The sequence below is a fragment of the Triticum dicoccoides genome, chromosome 2B (genome assembly GCF_002162155.2).
Source record: "Triticum dicoccoides isolate Atlit2015 ecotype Zavitan chromosome 2B, WEW_v2.0, whole genome shotgun sequence".
Taxonomy (NCBI): domain Eukaryota; kingdom Viridiplantae; phylum Streptophyta; class Magnoliopsida; order Poales; family Poaceae; genus Triticum; species Triticum dicoccoides.
This window is the reverse complement of record NC_041383.1, coordinates 627,257,917-627,278,071: the sequence shown is the minus strand read 5'-3', so window position 1 is coordinate 627,278,071 and position 20,155 is coordinate 627,257,917. Positions and strand designations below refer to the sequence as shown.

At 49.2% G+C, this 20,155-nt stretch overlaps 1 protein-coding gene across 1 annotated transcript; it reads left to right on the top strand.

Annotated features, from left to right (window-relative positions):
- Positions 1 to 8,385: 8,385 nt before the first annotated feature.
- On the top strand, positions 8,386 to 11,023 carry LOC119368141 (subtilisin-like protease 4). The gene has a single exon (XM_037633476.1). The coding sequence runs from the start codon at positions 8,459 to 8,461 to the stop codon at positions 10,814 to 10,816; it is 2,358 nt and encodes a 785-aa protein (XP_037489373.1). The 5' UTR covers positions 8,386 to 8,458; the 3' UTR covers positions 10,817 to 11,023.
- The last annotated feature ends 9,132 nt before the right edge of the window (positions 11,024 to 20,155 follow it).

The window sequence follows — 20,155 nt, the reverse complement described above, 5'->3', positions numbered from 1 at the left end:
GTCTAGTTTCTTAGAAATCGTATGCCTCATGAGTTCCTATATTTTCTATAGTGCAAACACACCGGGTTCCTTTTCAACACAAGCGTGATTTTCTTAGAAATCCTACAGCTAAAGCCTTGTTGCAAAAAGGAATATGCGGCTCTTGCAAAAAGAGCCTTGTTGCAATTGCAACAAGCCCTTGTCGCAAGCAAAAACTCTACACTTACGGACCACCTACGGAATACTTCCTACGGACTCTCCCCTCAATTAATCTTCACTAATCCTCACCCTGAATTTCAGGGGTGGCCCCCCTTCCTCACCAATTAAATGTTCCCATCTCAATCTGTAACAACAATTCCGTAGAATTTTCCCGTAGATGCAGCAAAGCTGTGTTGTACAACATAAAAATATCTTTGGCTCATGCATGTCCCGTCCCATTGCAACAAGAGCCATGTTGCAATTTCAACACGGCCCATGTTTGCAATTGCAACAAAGCCCTCATTGCAACAAAAGCATCTTTGGCTCATGTGTGTCCCGTCCCACTGCAACAAGAGGCATGTTGCAATTTCAACACAGCCCTTGTTGCAATCTGGCCGCCGCCGCCAAGGAGGAACTCACGTGCGCATGAGCACTCCTTGTCAACATGGCGGATCTCACTGGATCCATCAACTCGGTCACCGAGGAACCGTTTGACCGCAGAGATCCAGCATGAAGGCTCTCGATGACGATGACCTGCATGTACAAGGCTAGCGCATGATGGACATGGCGACCAACCTTTTCAACAAGGTGCACAAGCACCTTGTTGTGCTCCTTGCATTGCAATATGGGTTAAGTTGCAAAGGTTGGAGATGGCTGTGAGTCGTCTGATCAAAATAGATATGACGACCACGGAGGCGGTCGACGCGTGCGGCTTCATTTGTCGGATGAAAGGTAGGATTTCTCTTATTATTAAATGAGATTTGAGTAAATATTACCACACATGACAACAACATGTGGTTTTTTCGATGTTTTTTCTTTCACTTCTATTTTTTCTGTTTTTGTTTGTTTGTTTCTCCACTTTTTATATTGTATATTTCTAAATGCGCAAATATAGTTGTACACATTTTATATTTTATTTTTTAAATGCGCAAATATAGTTGTACACATTTGTTTGTTTCTCCATTTTTTATATCTCCACTCACAAAGCTCCCGCATACGTCCGGACCGCGAAAGTCATCCAATGCGTGCATGTATCGGTCCGCAGGGCGGTCCGAACGCGTTTTCTCCCACAAATCGGAGACAAACATGTGGGGGGGCACTACTAGGAAAAGGTCTACTAATGGCGCACCTAATTTGGCCATCAATGGCGCATTAGTGGTGCGCCATTAGTGTCACGCCATTAGTATATTTTACTAATAGCGCCATTAGTATCTGGTATACTAATGGCGGACCTCAGATGCGCCATTAGTATATACAACAGTGCGCCATTAGTATGCCTCCCAGGGGGACATGTATACCCAGGTGCTTTGGCATACGAATGGCGCACAACAACAAGATGCGCCATTAGTAACTTCGGCATGCTAATGGCGCACTGTTTAATGATGCGCCATTAGTATCCTTTGGAATACTAATGGCGCACTGTGATGTGATGCGCCATTAGTATGAATATTAGATTTTTTTTATTTTTTATTTTTCTGTTTTTTGCACACGTTACAAAATGTATAATTGGACAAAATATAGACAGCACACATCAACAACAGATTCATCGAATACAATAGAAGATTAGTCTCTGAATACAATTCATCATATTAGTCTCTGAATACAATTCATCATATTTGTCTCCGAATTGAAAAGACCGAACAAAGATAGAACATTATATTACAAGTCTCGAGACCGCGAGTAGCGAGTTTGTCTTCACATTACAAGTCGATATCGATCATCTAAACTACCATCACATAGAAGAGAGCTGCGGTCATCACGATGAGCATCATCACGATGAAACTCGTCTTCATCCGGTTCCTCCAACGCTCCCTCCCTCTCCCGCTACATAGCGGGCGTATCTAGATTCAGCCTCGGCCCTAGTGGTGTATCCTTTGTAACTGTTACCGCTGAATCGGTGAACCTATCTCCGACACTCCTCCCAGTCGTCGTAGACTCCGAGAACCTTACCCTTGTACACGACATACGACGGCATCGCTATGCACTAGCCAAACAAAACGTTAGTACCAATTCACAGACAATACATAAGCAATATATAAGTATGCAACAGAACGATCGGAAGAAAAAAGCAAGACATTAATAGCATCGATTACATCTAAGTTGAACGACTCTCGAAACCAAAGAGACATACTACAAGTTCATTAAAGTTTAATTACAACATGAGCCAATCGATGTTTCAGAACTAGACACAGCATCACTGCTTTCGACTCGACTCAAGGGACCAGAGCATGGATGAAGCCGCCGTCTATTGTGGGAGTCATGAAAGAACGGGCGTTGTCAGCCTGCATTTGTAGCATTGTGTCGATGTCACTGTTGGACGGTTGATTTCTGAGGTAGAACTGCCTCGAGGTACGAAGGATATCTTGATGGATGATTTCCGCAAACTCCGACTGGATGCGAAAGAATTCTTGTCTGATGTCCACGTCCTGGATTGCCGACACGCTCGCGGCCCAATCTTTGAGTTTACTCGGTAGCAGAAGTTGATGATAGTCCCGTACGATCGCCCGCATATGATGGATGGCGTAGTAGGCACCCTTCTGACCGCCAGGAGGCTGCTTGACGCAGCAGAACGTCGTATTGTGGGAGAACACGTGCTTGTCGTACTTACGAATAGGCCTGGTGAAGGTGCCTCCAGATTTGGCGTAGCCGGGGAGAACATCATCAAGAACCTTCTTGACATTTGTGTAGTCTACGTTCGACTAAAGGTCCGGGTCGAAATACGTGGCCATGGAATATTTGGGGCTTAGGAGGATGAGCGTGCAATGTGTGTCACTGCAGAAAACACGGAATGTTAAAAGAAAAACGATCGAAATCTAAGAATTCATATGTTACGGGCCGGTTGAGGGGAGGACTTACTCGGGAAAGTAAGGCACGAGGAAGTTATCCTTATCTTGGTTTGCCAGAATGACGCCTTCGAGGTAAGAACTCGTGACTTGCCAGTCCCCAGCGCTGCCCAAGATCTTGGCACGCATGTAGAAGGGGTCGACTATCACGATGTCCGGGGTCTTGTCGCGAATGATCCGCATCTCCATACTCAGCGAAAATAGCCGAACGAAGGTGTAGTGCAGCAGATGAAGGTTCAACATAGCGTGGATGTCATCAAACCGCAGGACGATCGTACGCCCGATGGAGTTATCCACAAAGCCCTTGCCCTCTGGCACCTTGGCCGCGAAAACCGGGTATGCCACATCCTTCTCTCTGAGATGCCGCTTCTTCAAAGAAAGAACACTATCATGTAGACTCCGCATAGCACCGGTTGCAGCATTGAGCATATTTGTCGGTAGCATCGCCCTACCCGCCACATGCACCCTCCTCGAGATATCCTCAGGTGAAGATGGCCCGTCCTGAGCACGGATAGTACTCGGTGCCGGCTGGCTCGCACCCTTGTTAGTCTTTCTTTTGCGTGCCTTCTTATTCTCCTGTAATGGGACTGAGTTCTGCTCACAGACCGCCTTCTTGAGTGTGTTTGGGCTGATAATATTTCGCACCTCGCCTATCTGAGGCTCGGTGAAGTCGGCAGCTGGAGGCGTCTCCTGAGAGCTGAACGGCAGACGACGCCTGTTGCAACTTGGCTTCTCCGCGGTACCAGCTAGATCGCGCACGTCTTTTGTTGGGTTGGGTTCTTGAGAAGGAGGCCCCATGAAGTCGCCATCGTACCCATGTTCGGCAAAGTACTGATCGACGTTGCCAAATGTATTGTCGTCGTTGTCGTTCTGATCCTGTGCCATATGCATGTTTGGATCCAGTGGCATAGGGATGTCAGGCACCGTTGCGGCGGTCTTGCCATGGGGCCGACTTGGCGCCGGCACGACTGGCGGTGTTGTCTTTGGGGTGGTGTCCCCCGCCCCCAAACGAATCTGGCTCTTCGGCCAAAGCAGGGGCCAGCTCAGGCAGGCGCTGAGGGTCATCACGTCATCATCGTCGGCCCCGACGGGTCGAATCGGAGGTAACAACTCGTCGTAGCCTGGCAGCACCCGAACCAGTTCAACCCTAAACAAGTTGGGTGGCATCTGGGTACCGTTGAACAAGGGGTTGCCCGGTTGAACGATTTTTCCCTTGGCGACATCGACCAACTCGTTGTTCACGAAGTGCAGGAGAGTGCACGGAACATCGGCGGCGCCCTGCGAAAACATGTAGGGCGTCAGGGATGCCCAGTCAAAGGAAAGGAGATGAAGTCCTCGACCGAGAGAGGCTTAATTAGTTACCGTGATGATGGCGTCGAGCTCGGCTAATGTCGAGGCACCGCCAACAGCGGGCGTGCAGTTGACGGAGGGGCCGCTTGCTGCAGAGGTGCCGGCCGGCGTACACCCGAGTGCATTAAGCTCCCGTGCCGACGTCGGAGACACCAATGCCGCCTCCGCCGGAGACACCAATGGCCCCGCCATCGCATTATGCGAGTTGCTGGCCATGAAGCTAGGAATCGGGGGCGGCCCCTGTTGGCCGCCCGCAATCCACGCACTCAACCCCTGGATCAAGGTAGGCACAATGGCGGTGATCGTCGCTCCGAGTTGTTGTTGCACTTGCTCTTGGACAATCTCCGGAATCCGCGCCACCTGTGCCTTGAGTTCTTGAACCTCGCGCGCCTGACTTTCCGAGCTGGTCTTTTTCTCCTTCCGCACACCAGCGGTATAGTATGACCCCCATTTTGTGGACAAGCCTTTGCCGGCCACACGACCAGCTGACGTCGGCTTACTGAGCTTATCCTTGTTCTTTATTACATTCAACACCCTATTTAGAGTGGTGTCCCAAGGGTTGCTCTTAGTCGACCCCGCGCTACTGCTTTCAGTCGCCTGCGGAAGGAATGTGAACCATTTAGAAATTTGGCTTCATTAATTAGAATGCAACCATACGGAGCTAATTACGCGGGGGTGTATTCCTTACCAGAACAAGCTCAAGCGCCCTGGTCTTCGGATCCGTGGTAAGCTCCTTTGTTATCGGGTCCTCCTTGTACCGGGCCCTGACATAGTTCCTGGTCTGCTTGTTACCGCTGTATTTCTCGAAGCAGGGCGGTAGGCCTTGCTCGGCACGCTCCGCGTCCTCCTTGTCCCATATAGGCTCCGCCACTCTGTAACCGCCGGGACCAAGTTTGTGTTCCCCTAAGTTCAACTCCCGCATTTCTTTCCCCCACTGACTTGATTCGGAGTTTGCGGTGCTCGAGCAATTGATCTTGAAGTCGTTGTAGTCATCTTCGGTGATCGAAGGATTTTTCTCCTTGATCTTCTCATAACTCTCACCTTTCTCGATCATTCTCTTCACATTGCTTTTCCAAGTAGACAGGGCCTTGCTCATCTTCGTGAGGGCAGCATTGTTCACTTTATTCCCTTTGAGGCTTCTGTTTTCAAATTCAGCAGGGAACTTGTATCGTTCGTGCAGCTTCGTGAAGAGGAGGTTGCGCAAATTCCCTCGGTCAGGATGCCTCAGGTTCTCGGTGTTGATCGAGACGGTGCTCCGGAGAATGCACCCGAGCTGAAGCGAGTACCCCTTGACTATTCGTTCGGGCGCCGTTGGATTCTCGTCGGAGTCCACTTCAGTAACTTCCACCTTGAGGGTGCGGAGCACGGTCGGGCGCCGATCCTTCCGTTGCCTCTTCGGTTGGCTGCCATCTGTGCGTGCGCCGCCATCATCAGTGGTAGCATCCTCGGCGGCACCATCAGTGGTGGCATCAGTGGGGTCATCCTCGGCGGTACCATCAGTGGTCTCAGGATCGGTGGGGAAGGCGGCGTCCTCATACAAGTGAGGTTGTTCCTCCATCTCCTGGGACAGCTCCCAGAATGCCTTGCCGCCCGAACCCCCGGCCTGATCGTTGTTGGCCATGTTTCTCTCTAAATAGGAACAAAGTTTGGTCAAAAAGTTGGTTATTGTCAAAGAACAAGATCATGGTCTCATCATTTAGGGTTTGTCGACACCGAGGCATCCTAAAAGGTAAGCTTTTATCATTGAGGGTTTTTCAACGCCGAGGCACCCTAAAAGCCTAAGCTTTCATCATTAGTCACAAGTACCCCGGCCCATGCATTAGTCACAAGTACCCCATATGTCCTATTTTTAGCAAAGTCATGCTAAAATTCATGGAAAATTTCAGCATGACCTTTGCTGAAAATAGGACATATGGAGTACCCGAATTTGCTGGAACGGAAGTTAATCGACATTCCAGCAAACTCAAGGGCCTCTCGGGTGGACAAGGCAAAAAAGGCCTTCATCACAATATGTTGTTTTTCACTTTCAGAACTTGCATTTCACTTTTCACTGGTTCGATTCAGATAAATCATACTCTAATTGCAAATTTTTGAAAGATCATATTTCACTATTTTAAAATAAACCGTTTCACATTTGGAAATGATCTATTTCACAAGTTGACATTTCAATTCATATTGTTTTTCACTTTCAGAACCTACATTTCACTTTTCACTAGCTTGTTGCACGAAAATCACATATATTACAACTACACATTTTTTTAAATAACTTGTTTCACACTCTTGAAATAAACTATTACACACTTCGAAATAATCGATTTCACAAGCTGGCATTTCACTTCTTATTGTTTTACTTTCAGAACCTACATTTTACTTTGCACTGGCTTGTTTCATGAAAATCACATCTATTTCAATTTCACAATATTGAAATAGCGTGTTTCTCTCTTTTAAAATAAACCATTACACATTTCAAAAAATTCAACTTCACAAGTTGAGATTTCAGTTCACATTTTTTTTTCACTTTCAGAAGGTGCATTTCATTTTTCACTGGCTTGTTTCATGAAAATCACATCTTTTTCGATTGCACATTCCTGGAATAACATATTTTACTCTTTTGAAATAAAATGTTACACATTTCCAAATAACTAGCTTCACAAGTTGACATTTCAGTTTCATATTTGGGCTAAATTGGTTTATGTGAAAAAGGTTGTTCTCACATATTTCTAGTGAAATAGGTTTGTTTCATATTTTTCTAGTGAAATGGTTTTTTCCACATATGAAATGTGAAACATCGAAATTTAAATGCATTTGAAATGTATCCAAAATTGATCTAGTTCTATAGTTCTTGACGCCAGGAGCCCAAATATATAAAAAGTTTCACAACCAAGTCTATAGTTTAAATGATATTGTTGATTTAAATTGTATATGATGAAATAAAGTCTATGGATTTGTTATGCGGGTAGAGAGAGGAGAGAGTTGCATGCGTACCTTCTCCGACAAAGAATGTACCTTGGCCGGGCCCACTAAGCCGACAACGATTTGACTAAAAGAAAAGATACAAGAAATATACTAGCACTATATATTTAGGTTGACCATACACCTACACAAATCTCAGTAGAAACGAGTGCTCTCATATGTACCGGCATATAGCGTAACAGTGTAAAATGACTTTTGCGCTCGGAAGACCCCTGTTGTCTTGTCGGGCTTCAGCTGGCGTCCCCCCGATCCTGGCATTATCAAGATCAACACCAGCGGGCCCTTAAACTTTTTTGATGGCCGGGTGGTGCAGGAGGCGTTGCACGTTCTTCTTTGGCCATGCTTGGTGCATGGTGTAAACCGTACGTGGATATTTTTGGGCCACCGATACCTGAAACCTTTTCACTGTGCGATGGCGTTCGTTTCACAACACTTAGATGATTCTCACATGTGATAATGAAGGTGGACCGCCCGGAGTTGGAGACACTTTGTAACAGTCGCCACATTCTTGTTCAATTGTGACCCCTATCATGTTAGAGCTTGCTAGTGTTTTCTCTTTTTTTTTATTCAATGTGGATCTGCCACATCTTTGTGCACGTTTGTACATTGAATGTGACCGAGAGCTATCTTGATGAAACTCCTAGCTTTCTAATGACCGGTATCTTGACTGATTGTCCAATACCTGAAATCAAGCTCTCTGATTTACTGGCAAAAAAAAGACAATGGTGCTAGACATGTGATCTAGTTTTGATTTCCTCTGTCTTGCACAGACATCAAAACAGAGTAATCAACGCATGTAAAAATCTAGTTGATTTGCATTTAGCAAAATCATGGGAAAAAATCGTAGTCGCCTACTTTCAGCTTCATTTCAAGGCATCTAGTCTCCTTCATTTCCTTTACAAGAAAAGCCCTGAAATGAAAGCGCAGAGTCTATTGAACTTCTGGTCAGAGCTAAGCCTCCCCAATTATTGCATGCCTTTGCTATCTTTATTAAGCCATCTCGCCGTCTGACCACAGAAGGCTCCGTTCCATCTTTAGAGATCACAAGAGCCAACTCCCCATATGTAACGCTACCTCGCTCAACGCCCACCTCTGATCATTCTCCTTAGACCCAGATGGACAATCGAATCCATGGAGGATGCTCGCCACCGCGTCTCGCCCTCCGCGTCGCCTCCGTCCTCCTCTTCCTGTGCGTAGCCGCGACCCCGGCGGCGAGCCATGGCCCCCATGGCAATGACACCGGCCTGCACAAGAACTTCCTCATCATCGTGCGCAGCCCGTACGAGTACGACACGAAGCTGTACAAGAACACGTCGAGCTGGCACGCGTCGCTCCTGGCCGAGGTGTGCGACATGGCCAAGGAAGCGATCGAGAATGACCCCTCCTCCGTGACCCGGCTCCTATACTCGTACCGCAACGTCGTCAATGGCTTCTCCGCCCGTCTGACGGTGGAGGAGCTGGAGGAGATGAAAAAGAAGGACTGGTTTTACAAGGCCTATCCTGAGAAGACGTACCACCTCATGACCACGCACACGCCCAAGATGCTGGGGCTCATGGGCGAGGGCATCATCATCGGGGTCCTCGACGACGGCATCTACGCCGGCCACCCGTCGTTCGACGGCGAGGGAATGAAGCCGCCGCCCAAGAAGTGGACTGGCCGCTGCGACTTCAACAACACGGTGTGCAACAACAAGCTCATCGGCGCGCGGTCCTTCTTCGAGTCGGCCAAGTGGAAGTGGAAGGGCATCGACGACCCGGTGCTCCCGATCAACGAGGGCCAGCACGGGACGCACACGTCCAGCACCGCCGCCGGCGCGTTCGTGCCCGACGCCAACATATCCGGCCTCGCGGTGGGCACGGCGGTCGGCATGGCGCCCCGCGCGCACATCGCCTTCTACCAGGTGTGCTTCGAGACGAAGGGCTGCGACCGGGATGACATACTGGCGGCGGTCGACGATGCCATCGAGGACGGCGTCGACGTGCTCTCTATGTCTCTTGGCGGGAACCCGGACGCTGACTTCTCGGAGGACCCCGTCTCGCTCGGAGGATACACCGCTGCCCTCAACGGCGTGTTCGTCAGCACGGCGGCTGGCAACATCGGCCCCAACCCGGCAACCGTCGCCAACGGGGCACCGTGGCTTCTCACCGTGGGGGCGAGCACCACCGACAGGCGGTTCGCGGCCACCGTGAAGCTTGGCAGTGGAGATGAACTTGACGGCGAGTCGCTCAGCGAAGTCAAGGACTACGGGAAGGAGCTGCGGCCGTTGGCGCGCGACGTGGGCGACGGTAAGTGCACCAGCGACACCGTGTTGAGCGCGGAGAACGTCACCGGGAAGATCGTCATTTGCGAGGCTGGCGGCACCCCTAGCACCGCCAAGGCCAAAATGGTCGAAAAGGCCGGCGGGTTCGGCATGATCGTCGTCACCCCTGAGGTGTTCGGCCCGGTGATCATCCCAAGGCCCCACGTCATCCCGACGGTGCAAGTGCCCAACAAAGTCGGGCAGAAGCTCAAGGCCTACCTGCAGTCCGAGAAAGAAGCCACGGCGAACTTCATCTTGAAAGGAACGTCGTTCGACACCCCGCGATCGCCGATGATGGCGCCGTTCTCGGCGCGGGGGCCGAACCTGCAAAGCCGGGGGATTCTAAAGCCTGACATCATCGGCCCGGGAGTGAACATACTCGCGGGCGTCCCCGGCATCGCGGACTTGGTGTTGCCGCCCAAAGCAGAGATGCCCAAGTTCGATGTCAAGTCCGGCACGTCCATGTCGTGCCCGCACCTCGCCGGGGTCGCCGCGCTAATGAAGAACGCGCACCCGACGTGGTCGCCCGCCGCCATCAAGTCGGCGCTGATGACGACCACGGAAACCACCGATAACGAGAAGAAACCGTTCCTCGACGTGGACGGCACGCAGGCGACGTACTTCGCCACGGGCGCCGGGCACGTGAACCCGAAGAAAGCCATGGACCCGGGGCTCGTGTACAACCTGTCGGCGTCGGACTACGTCCCGTACCTGTGCGGGCTCAACTACACGGACCAGCAGGTGAACTCGATCATCCACCCGGAGCCGGCGGTGGACTGCACCAAGATAACAAAGATCGCCGAGAAGGACCTCAACTACCCGTCAATCACCATCATCGTCGACAAGGCGGACACCGTCGTGAACGCCACCCGCGCGGTGACAAACGTCGGCGTGGCAAGCTCGACGTACGAGATGGAGGTTGAGGCGCCGAAATCGGTGACGGTGGAAGTGACGCCGACGAAGCTGGAGTTCAAGGAGCTGGACGAGGTCTTGAACTACACGGTCTCCGTCAAGGCCAAGGCCGTGCCGGAAGGCGCCATCGAAGGGCAGCTCAAGTGGGTCTCCAGCAAGCACATCGTGCGAAGCCCGATCCTATTGCCCGGCGACGGGGAGGAGGAGGCCACGTCGGGAGCTGAGGGGCCTTCAGCTCATGTTAGTTCTTTGCTCGAGTGACAGATTGTTTTGTTTTGTTTTATTTTCTTTGCTCGTGTTGAAATACAGGTGTTGATGATCGTGACAACTGTTTTTCTTCATTTAGGGGCAAATGTATGTGTGGCTGCAGTCCCCCTCTATATTGACATGCGATCTATTGTATTTATTTGGGTAGGAGGTGTATTTAAGGATCACTTTGCCCTCAATTAGAAAGAAATTTCCTGCCAAGTCTAGTTTCTTAGAAATCGTATGCCTCATGAGTTCCTATATTTTCTATAGTGCAAACACACCGGGTTCCTTTTCAACACAAGCGTGATTTTCTTAGAAATCCTACAGCTAAAGCCTTGTTGCAAAAAGGAATATGCGGCTCTTGCAAAAAGAGCCTTGTTGCAATTGCAACAAGCCCTTGTCGCAAGCAAAAACTCTACACTTACGGACCACCTACGGAATACTTCCTATGGACTCTCCCCTCAATTAATCTTCACTAATCCTCCCCCTGAATTTCAGGGGTGGCCCCCCTTCCTCACCAATTAAATGTTCCCATCTCAATCTGTAACAACAATTCCGTAGAATTTTCCCGTAGATGCAGCAAAGCTGTGTTGTACAACATAAAAATATCTTTGGCTCATGCATGTCCCGTCCCATTGCAACAAGAGCCATGTTGCAATTTCAACACGGCCCATGTTTGCAATTGCAACAAAGCCCTCATTGCAACAAAAGCATCTTTGGCTCATGTGTGTCCCGTCCCATTGCAACAAGAGGCATGTTGCAATTTCAACACAGCCCTTGTTGCAATCTGGCCGCCGCCGCCAAGGAGGAACTCACGTGCGCATGAGCACTCCTTGTCAACGTGGCGGATCTCACTGGATCCATCAACTCGGTCACCGAGGAACCGTTTGACCGCAGAGATCCAGCATGAAGGCTCTCGATGACGATGACCTGCATGTACAAGGCTAGCGCATGATGGACATGGCGACCAACCTTTTCAACAAGGTGCACAAGCACCTTGTTGTGCTCCTTGCATTGCAATATGGGTTAAGTTGCAAAGGTTGGAGATGGCTGTGAGTCGTCTGATCAAAATAGATATGACGACCACGGAGGCGGTCGACGCGTGCGGCTTCATTTGTCGGATGAAAGGTAGGATTTCTCTTATTATTCAATGAGATTTGAGTAAATATTACCACACATGACAACAACATGTGGTTTTTTCGATGTTTTTTCTTTCACTTCTATTTTTTCTGTTTTTATTTGTTTGTTTCTCCACTTTTTATATTGTATATTTCTAAATGCGCAAATATAGTTGTACACATTTTATATTTTATTTTTTAATTGCGCAAATATAGTTGTACACATTTGTTTGTTTCTCCATTTTTTATATCTCCACTCACAAAGCTCCCGCATACGTCCGGACCGCGAAAGTCATCCAATGCGTGCATGTATCGGTCCGCAGGGCGGTCCGAATGTGTTTTCTCCCACAAATCGAAAACAAACGTGTGGGGGGCACTACTAGGAAAAGGTCTACTAATGGCGCACCCAATTTGGCCATCAATGGCGCATTAGTGGTGCGTCATTAGTGTCACGTCATTAGTATATTTTACTAATGGCGCCATTAGTATCTGGTATACTAATGGTGGACCTCAGATGCGCCATTAGTATATACAACAGTGCGCCATTAGTATGCCTCCCAGGGGGGCATGTATACCCAGGTGCTTTGGCATACGAATGGCGCACAACAACAAGATGCGCCATTAGTAACTTCGGCATACTAATGTCGCACTGTTTAATGATGCGCCATTAGTATCCTTTGGAATACTAATGGCGCACTGTGATGTGATGCGCCATTAGTATGAATATTAGATTTTTTTTATTTTTTGTTTTTCTGTTTTTTGCACAGGTTACAAAATGTATAATTGGACAAAATATAGACAGCACACATCAACAACAGATTCATCGAATACAATAGAAGATTAGTCTTTGAATACAATTCATCATATTAGTCTCTGAATACAATTCATCATATTAGTCTCCGAATTGAAAAGACCGAACAAAGATAGAACATTATATTACAAGTCTCGAGACCGCGAGTAGCGAGTTTGTCTTCACATTACAAGTCGATATCGATCATCTAAACTACCATCACATAGAAGAGAGCTGCGGTCATCACAATGAGCATCATCACGATGAAACTCGTCTTCATCCGGTTCCTCCAACGCTCCCTCCCTCTCCCGCTAGATAGCGGGCGTATCTAGATTCGGCCTCGGCCCTAGTGGTGTACCCTTTGTAACTGTTACCGCTGAATCGGTGAACCTATCTCCGACACTCCTCCCAGTCGTCGTAGACTCCGAGAACCTTACCCTTGTACACGACATACGACGGCATCGCTATGCACTAGCCAAACGAAATGTTAGTACCAATTCACAGACAATACATAAGCAATATATAAGTATGCAACAGAACAATCGGAAGAGAAAAGCAAGACATTAATAGCATCGATTACATCTAAGTTGAACGACTCTCGAAACCAAAGAGACATACTACAAGTTCATTAAAGTTTAATTACAACATGAGCCAATCGATGTTTCAGAACTAGACACAGCATCACTGCTTTCAACTCGACTCAAGGGACCGGAGCATGGATGAAGCCGCCGTCTATTGTGGGAGTCATGAAAGAATGGGCGTAGTCAGCCTGCATTTGTAGCATTGTGTCGATGTCACTGTTGGACGGTTGATTTATGAGGTAGAACTGCCCCGAGGTACGAAGGACATCTTGATGGATGATTTCCGCAAACTCCGACTGGATGCGAAAGAATTCTTGTCTGATGTCCATGTCCTGGATTGCCGACACGCTCGCGGCCCAATCTTTGAGTTTACTCGGTAGCAGAAGTTGATGATGGTCCCGTACGATCGCCCGCATGTGATGGATGGCGTAGTAGGCACCCTTCTGACCGCCAGGAGGCTGCTTGACGCAGCAGAACGTCGTATTGTGGGAGAACACGTGCTTGTCGTACTTACGAATAGGCCTGGTGAAGGTGCCTCCAGATTTGGCGTAGCCGGGGAGAACATCATCAAGAACCTTCTTGACATTTGTGTAGTCTACGTTCGACTAAAGGTCCGGGTCGAAATACGTGGCCATGGAATATTTGGGGCTTAGGAGGATGAGCGTGCAATGTGTGTCACTGCAGAAAACACGGAATGTTAAAAGAAAAACGATCGAAATCTAAGAATTCATATGTTACGGGCCGGTTGAGGGGAGGACTTACTCGGGAAAGTAAGGCACGAGGAAGTTATCCTTATCTTGGTTTGCCAGAATGACGCCTTCGAGGTAAGAACTCGTGACTTGCCGGTCCCCAGCGCTGCCCAAGATCTTGGCACGCATGTAGAAGGGGTCGACTATCACGATGTCCGGGGTCTTGTCGCGAATGATCCGCATCTCCATACTCAGCGAAAATAGCCGAACGAAGGTGTAGTGCAGCGGATGAAGGTTCAACATAGCGTGGATGTCATCAAACCGCAGGACGATCGTACACCCGATGGAGTTATCCACAAAGCCCTTGCCCTCTGGCACCTTGGCCGCGAAAACCGGGTATGCCACATCCTTCTCTCTGAGACGCCGCTTCTCCAAAGAAAGAACACTGTCATGCAGACTCCGCATAGCACCGGTTGCAGCATTGAGCATATTTGTCGGTAGCATCGCCCTACCCGCCACATGCACCCTCCTCGAGATATCCTCAGGTGAAGATGGCCCGTCCTGAGCACGGATAGTACTCGGTGCCGGCTGGCTCGCACCCTTGTTAGTCTTTCTTTTGCGTGCCTTCTTCTTCTCCTGTAATGGGACCGAGTTCTGCTCACAGACCGCCTTCTTAAGTGTGTTTGAGCTGATAATATTTCGCACCTCGCCTATCTGAGGCTCGGTGAAGTCGGCAGCTGGAGGCGTCTCCTGAGAGCTGAACGGCAGACGACGCCTGTTGCAACTTGGCTTCTCCGCGGTACCAGCTAGATCGCGCACGTCTTTTGTTCGGTTGGGTTCTTGAGAAGGAGGCCCCATGAAGTCGCCATCGTACCCATGTTCGGCAAAGTACTGATCGACGTTGCCAAATGTATCGTCGTCGTTGTCGTTCTGATCCTGTGCCATATGCATGTTTGGATCCAGTGGCATAGGGATGTTAGGCACCGTTGCGGCGGTCTTGCCATGGGGCCGACTTGGCGCCGGCACGACTGGCGGTGTTGTCTTTGGGGTGGTGTCCCCCGCCCCCAAACGAATCTGGCTCTTCGGCCAAAGCAGGGGCCAGCTCAGGCAGGCGCTGAGGGTCATCACGTCATCATCGTCGGCCCCGACGGGTCGAATCGGAGGTAACAACTCGTCGTAGCCTGGCAGCACCCGAACCAGTTCAACCCTAAACAAGTTGGGTGGCATCTGGGTACCGTGGAACAAGGGGTTGCCCGGTTGAACGATTTTTCCCTTGGCGACATCGACCAACTCGTTGTTCACGAAGTGCAGGAGAGTGCACGGAACGTCGGCGGCGCCCTGCGAAAACATGTAGGGCGTCAGGGATGCCCAGTCAAAGGAAAGGAGATGAAGTCCTCGACCGAGAGAGGCTTAATTAGTTACCGTGATGATGGCGTCGAGCTCGGCTAATGTCGAGGCACCGCCAACGGCGGGCGTGCAGTTGACGGAGGGGCCGCTTGCTGCAGAGGTGCCGGCCGGCGTACACCCGAGTGCATTAAGCTCCCGTGCCGGCGTCGGAGACACCAATGCCGCCTCCGCCGGAGACACCAATGGCCCCGCCATCGCATTCTGCGAGTTGCTGGCCATGAAGCTAGGAATCGGGGGCGGCCCCTGTTGGCCGCCCGCAATCCACGCACTCAACCCCTGGATCAAGGTAGGCACAATGGCGGAGATCGTCGCTCCGAGTTGTTGTTGCACTTGCTCTTGGAAAATCTCCGGAATCCGCGCCACCTGTGCCTTGAGTTCTTGAACCTCGCGCGCCTGACTTTCCGAACTGGTCTTTTTCTCCTTCCGCACACCAGCGGTATAGTATGACCCCCATTTTGTGGACAAGCCTTTGTCGGCCACACGACCAGCTGACGTCGGCTTACTGAGCTTATCCTTGTTCTTCATTACATTCAACACCCTATTTAGAGTGGTGTCCCAAGGGTTGCTCTTAGTCGACCCCGCGCTACTGCTTTGAGTCGCCTGCGGAAGGAATGTGAACCATTTAGAAATTTCGCTTCATTAATTAGAATGCAACCATACGGAGCTAATTACGCGGGGGTGTATTCCTTACCAGAACAAGCTCAAGCGCCCTGGTCTTCGGATCCGTGGTAAGCTCCTTTGTTATCGGGTCCTCCTTGTACCGGGCCCTGAAATAGTTCCTGGTCTGCTTGTTACTGCTGTATTTCTCGAAGCAGGGCGGTAGGCCTTGCTCGGCACGCTCCGCGTCCTCCTTGTCCCATATAGGCTCCGCCACTCTGTAACCGCCGGGACCGAGTTTGTGTTCCCCTAAGTTCAACTCCCGCATTTCTTTCCCCCACTGACTTGATTCGGAGTTTGTGGTGCTCGAGCAATTGATCTTGAAGTCATTGTAGTCATCTTCGGTGATCGACGGATTTTTCTCCTTGATCTTCTCATAACTCTCACCTTTCTCGATCATTCTCTTCACATTGCTTTTCCAAGTAGACAGGGCCTTGCTCATCTTCGTGAGGGCAGCATTGTTCACTTTATTCCCTTTGAGGCTTATGTTTTCAAATTCAGCGGGGAACTTGTATCGTTCGTGTAGCTTCGTGAAGAGGAGGTTGCGCAAATTCCCTCGGTCAGGATGCCTCAGGTTCTCGGTGTTGATTGAGACGGTGCTCCGGAGAATGCACCCGAGCTGAAGCGAGTACCCCTTGACTATTCGTTCGGGCGCTGTTGGATTCTCGTCGGAGTCCACTTCAGTAACTTCCTCCTTGAGGGTGCGGAGCACGGTCGGGCGCCGGTCCTTCCGTTGCCTCTTCGGTTGGCTGCCATCTGTGCGTGCGCCGCCATCATCAGTGGTGGCATCCTCGGCGGCACCATCAGTGGTGGCATCAGTGGGGTCATCCTCGGCGGTACCATCAGTGGTCTCAGGATCGGTGGGGAAGACGGCGTCCTCATACAAGTGAGGTTGTTCCTCCATCTGCTGGGACAGCTCCCAGAATGCCTTGCCGCCCGAACCCCCGGCCTGATCGTTGTTGGCCATGTTTCTCTCTAAATAGGAACAACGTTTGGTCAAAAAGTTGGTTATTGTCAAGGAACAAGATCATGGTCTCATCATTTAGGGTTTGTCGACACCGAGGCATCCTAAAAGGTAAGCTTTTATCATTGAGGGTTTTTCAACGCCGAGGCACCCTAAAAGCCTAAGCTTTCATCATTAGTCACAAGTACCCCGGCCCATGCATTAGTCACAAGTACCCCATATGTCCTATTTTTAGCAAAGTCATGCTAAAATTCATGGAAAATTTCAGCATGACCTTTGCTGAAAATAGGACATATGGAGTACCCGAATTTGCTGGAACGGAAGTTAATCGACATTCCAGCAAACTCAAGGGCCTCTCGGGTGGACAAGGCAAAAAAGGCCTTCATCACAACATGGAAAATACATTGGCATGTGAAGAGGTGAAACAATATATGCATCTCGAAGCGGTATCATTCAACATTTTGGACAAACCACTACAAGCAATACTGGATCAGAATGTTTTTTATACATCACTGCTAAAACCCTAGGAGTTAACCGAGCCACCAACAGAATGTGGACTTAAAAAGAGAGAGTCACGGACAGTGACATGATACATTTTCATAAAATTAGCTAGTTTTACTTATGGTGCACAAAGGAACAAGTACTGCAGTGCACTTAGAAAAAAATGAGCACCGCAAAACAAGAAGACTCGTTTCAGGTAAACGGAAGCTGTCAGCTCCATCAAGTGGAGGCAAAAACAAGTGTAATTGCAAATGAATGCAAACCACGTTAAGACTTAACTGCTAAGGCCTAGTTTGGCAACACGGTTTTTCCAAAACCATGGTAATTGAAAACCTCGGTATTCCAATGTGTGGGCAATGAATACTTTGGTTTCTAGAAACTGCAGTTTTTCTCAGTTTTAGCAAAACTATAGAGATGTTTGGCAAGTGCAGTTTTTCTTAGTTTCTTGGTTTTGACCACTCGTTGCATGGATAATCCTAGATACAGCTAGCTGAACCAAATTGAGCTATAACAAAGGAGTTATACAACGACGTGATCAACTTGTGCTAATTAACGGCTGGTGCATGCGGCATGCCTATAGCCTAAGTAATCATCATATTTTTTTAATCATCAGAGGCCATAGTAAGATGATGTACTCAGTCCCAAGTATAAAATTTAAATTGAATTAGCCTACATAGCTTTTGGAGCGTGCAAGAGGCAGTACACAAGGGATTAACTACTGAACACCAAGTGCTCTAATCAAAGTTGCGATTAAGAAGCAATATTTCGTAAGAGCGTCTTCAACTCTTTGGTTCCTATGCAGCACCCCCCCACACACACACGCACACAAAATTTATCTCAGCTGAAACTAACTCATTATGCTCTCAAGCTTAGGCTACCGTCACAGAACTGTTGAATCCAATCAGGCGATTCTTTGCAAAATCGAGTCTCAAAAATTTGGCGTCATTAATTAACGATAGATTGAAATAGTTGAGTAATGTTGAAAAATGACAGGTTAAACTAACCTCAAAGTCTGCTGACAAAATCAATACCAACTGATTGATCGCGGCCGGCCAGTTTATAATCAACAGGAACTATAAGATTTAAAAGAAAACCAATTAAATAGGTAGTCGGTAAGTCGATCGGCATAAGCAACGGTTCACACGTCACCTATAGAGGACAGTAAAAGTACACTAATAAAACTCAGGAAAGAAGAAGTAAAAGTACCCTCAAAATAAGTATTAACAGACTAGTACTGTGTAAATTTGGAAATTGCAGAGGGTAATATTGCATTTGAGATTGTATACCGACAAGATTGTAGTACAAAGAGCAGAGCACTAGGCCAAGAATTGAGAAAGCAATGGAGGTTGCCAAAGGGATCTGTATTCCAGTATACTGGAGTGGACTGGCTCCAAAACCTACTGAACAATTGTGACACGGACACACGCAACAAAATCCTGCTAATGCTATGGTGAGCCTGGTACTTGAGAGATACACCTGCTGCCAAAACCTATATGGGGATACACCTGCCGTCAGCCAAAACCTACTAAACCATCAGCAAGTCTCGGGTTCGGTAGCCTTTCTGATAAAATATGAGCAGGAATTCAATTCACCCAATGACAAAATTAAAGCAATGGAATACACCTGCTGCCAAAACCTATATGGGGATCAGAGAGCCCATCTAGCAGCCGGCGGCAAATGAAGTTCAGGTTCCTTAATGCAAGCAAGTTGGACCAAAGTGTTTGGCCCCAGGATTGTGATTTGTGAAGCATTGGCCAAAGCGTTTGGCCCCAGGATGCACAAACAAGACAAGCCGAATTGCACACACATCCACATCCAGCACATGCTCAACTTGGGTTCTCTCAAACAAAAACAAAAAGCACATGCTCACCTTGGGTGGGCAGAGAACGAGCTCCGGGGAGGTGGTCGGGGAGGAGCTCCGGGAGGGAGAGGTCGAGGGCGGCATCGCGAAGGTCGGAGAGGTCGCTGAAGGCGCTGGCGGCGACGGCGCCGGTGAGCCCCAGCAGCGAGAGCACGGCCGCGCAACGGGCCCACGCTACGGCGCCCTCGTCCGACGGCGGAGGCGGAGGAGGTGGAGGCGGAGCCGCCTTGGGCTTGGGCTGGGCGGAGAGGCGCCGGAGGAGGAGCGGGGCGGGCATCGAGGCGTCGAGGCGGCGCTGGGGCGGCGTCGAGGCGGCGGGGCAGCAGTGTCGGGAGAGGAGAGGGGAAGGGGATCAAGGGCGAGGGCGAGGGAGAGAGAGGGGATAGGTTTGGGCCGGGGAGGAAGTATGGATGGCGGCACAATACTAATAGCACACCACACCTCGGTGCGCCATAAGTACATCCATACTAATGGCACACCTCGCCCTGGTGCGCCATTAGTATTTTTTTTTATTTCTGCTCGAGCCAATAGGTTATCTTCCACCTGACCTGATCCACATCAAGCTCCCTCTACTAGCTCGACTGGTCAGCAGCCAGTTCTCACACCAGGAGGTCCTGGGTTCGATTCCCAGGCTCCACAAATTTTTTTATGCATTTAAAATGCTGTTTGATACTTATTTGTGTTTAAATATGTTCAAACTTGTTTAAATCATAACAGTAATATTTTTTTTATAAGACAGTAATAATTTTTTTAAAAATATCATCAAACAGTAATGCCGGTGGA

Coding starts and splice junctions, on each gene's coding strand:
- LOC119368141 (XM_037633476.1), top strand. CDS start 8,459: ATGGACAATCGAATCCATGGAGGATGCTCGCCACCGCGTCTCGCCCTC.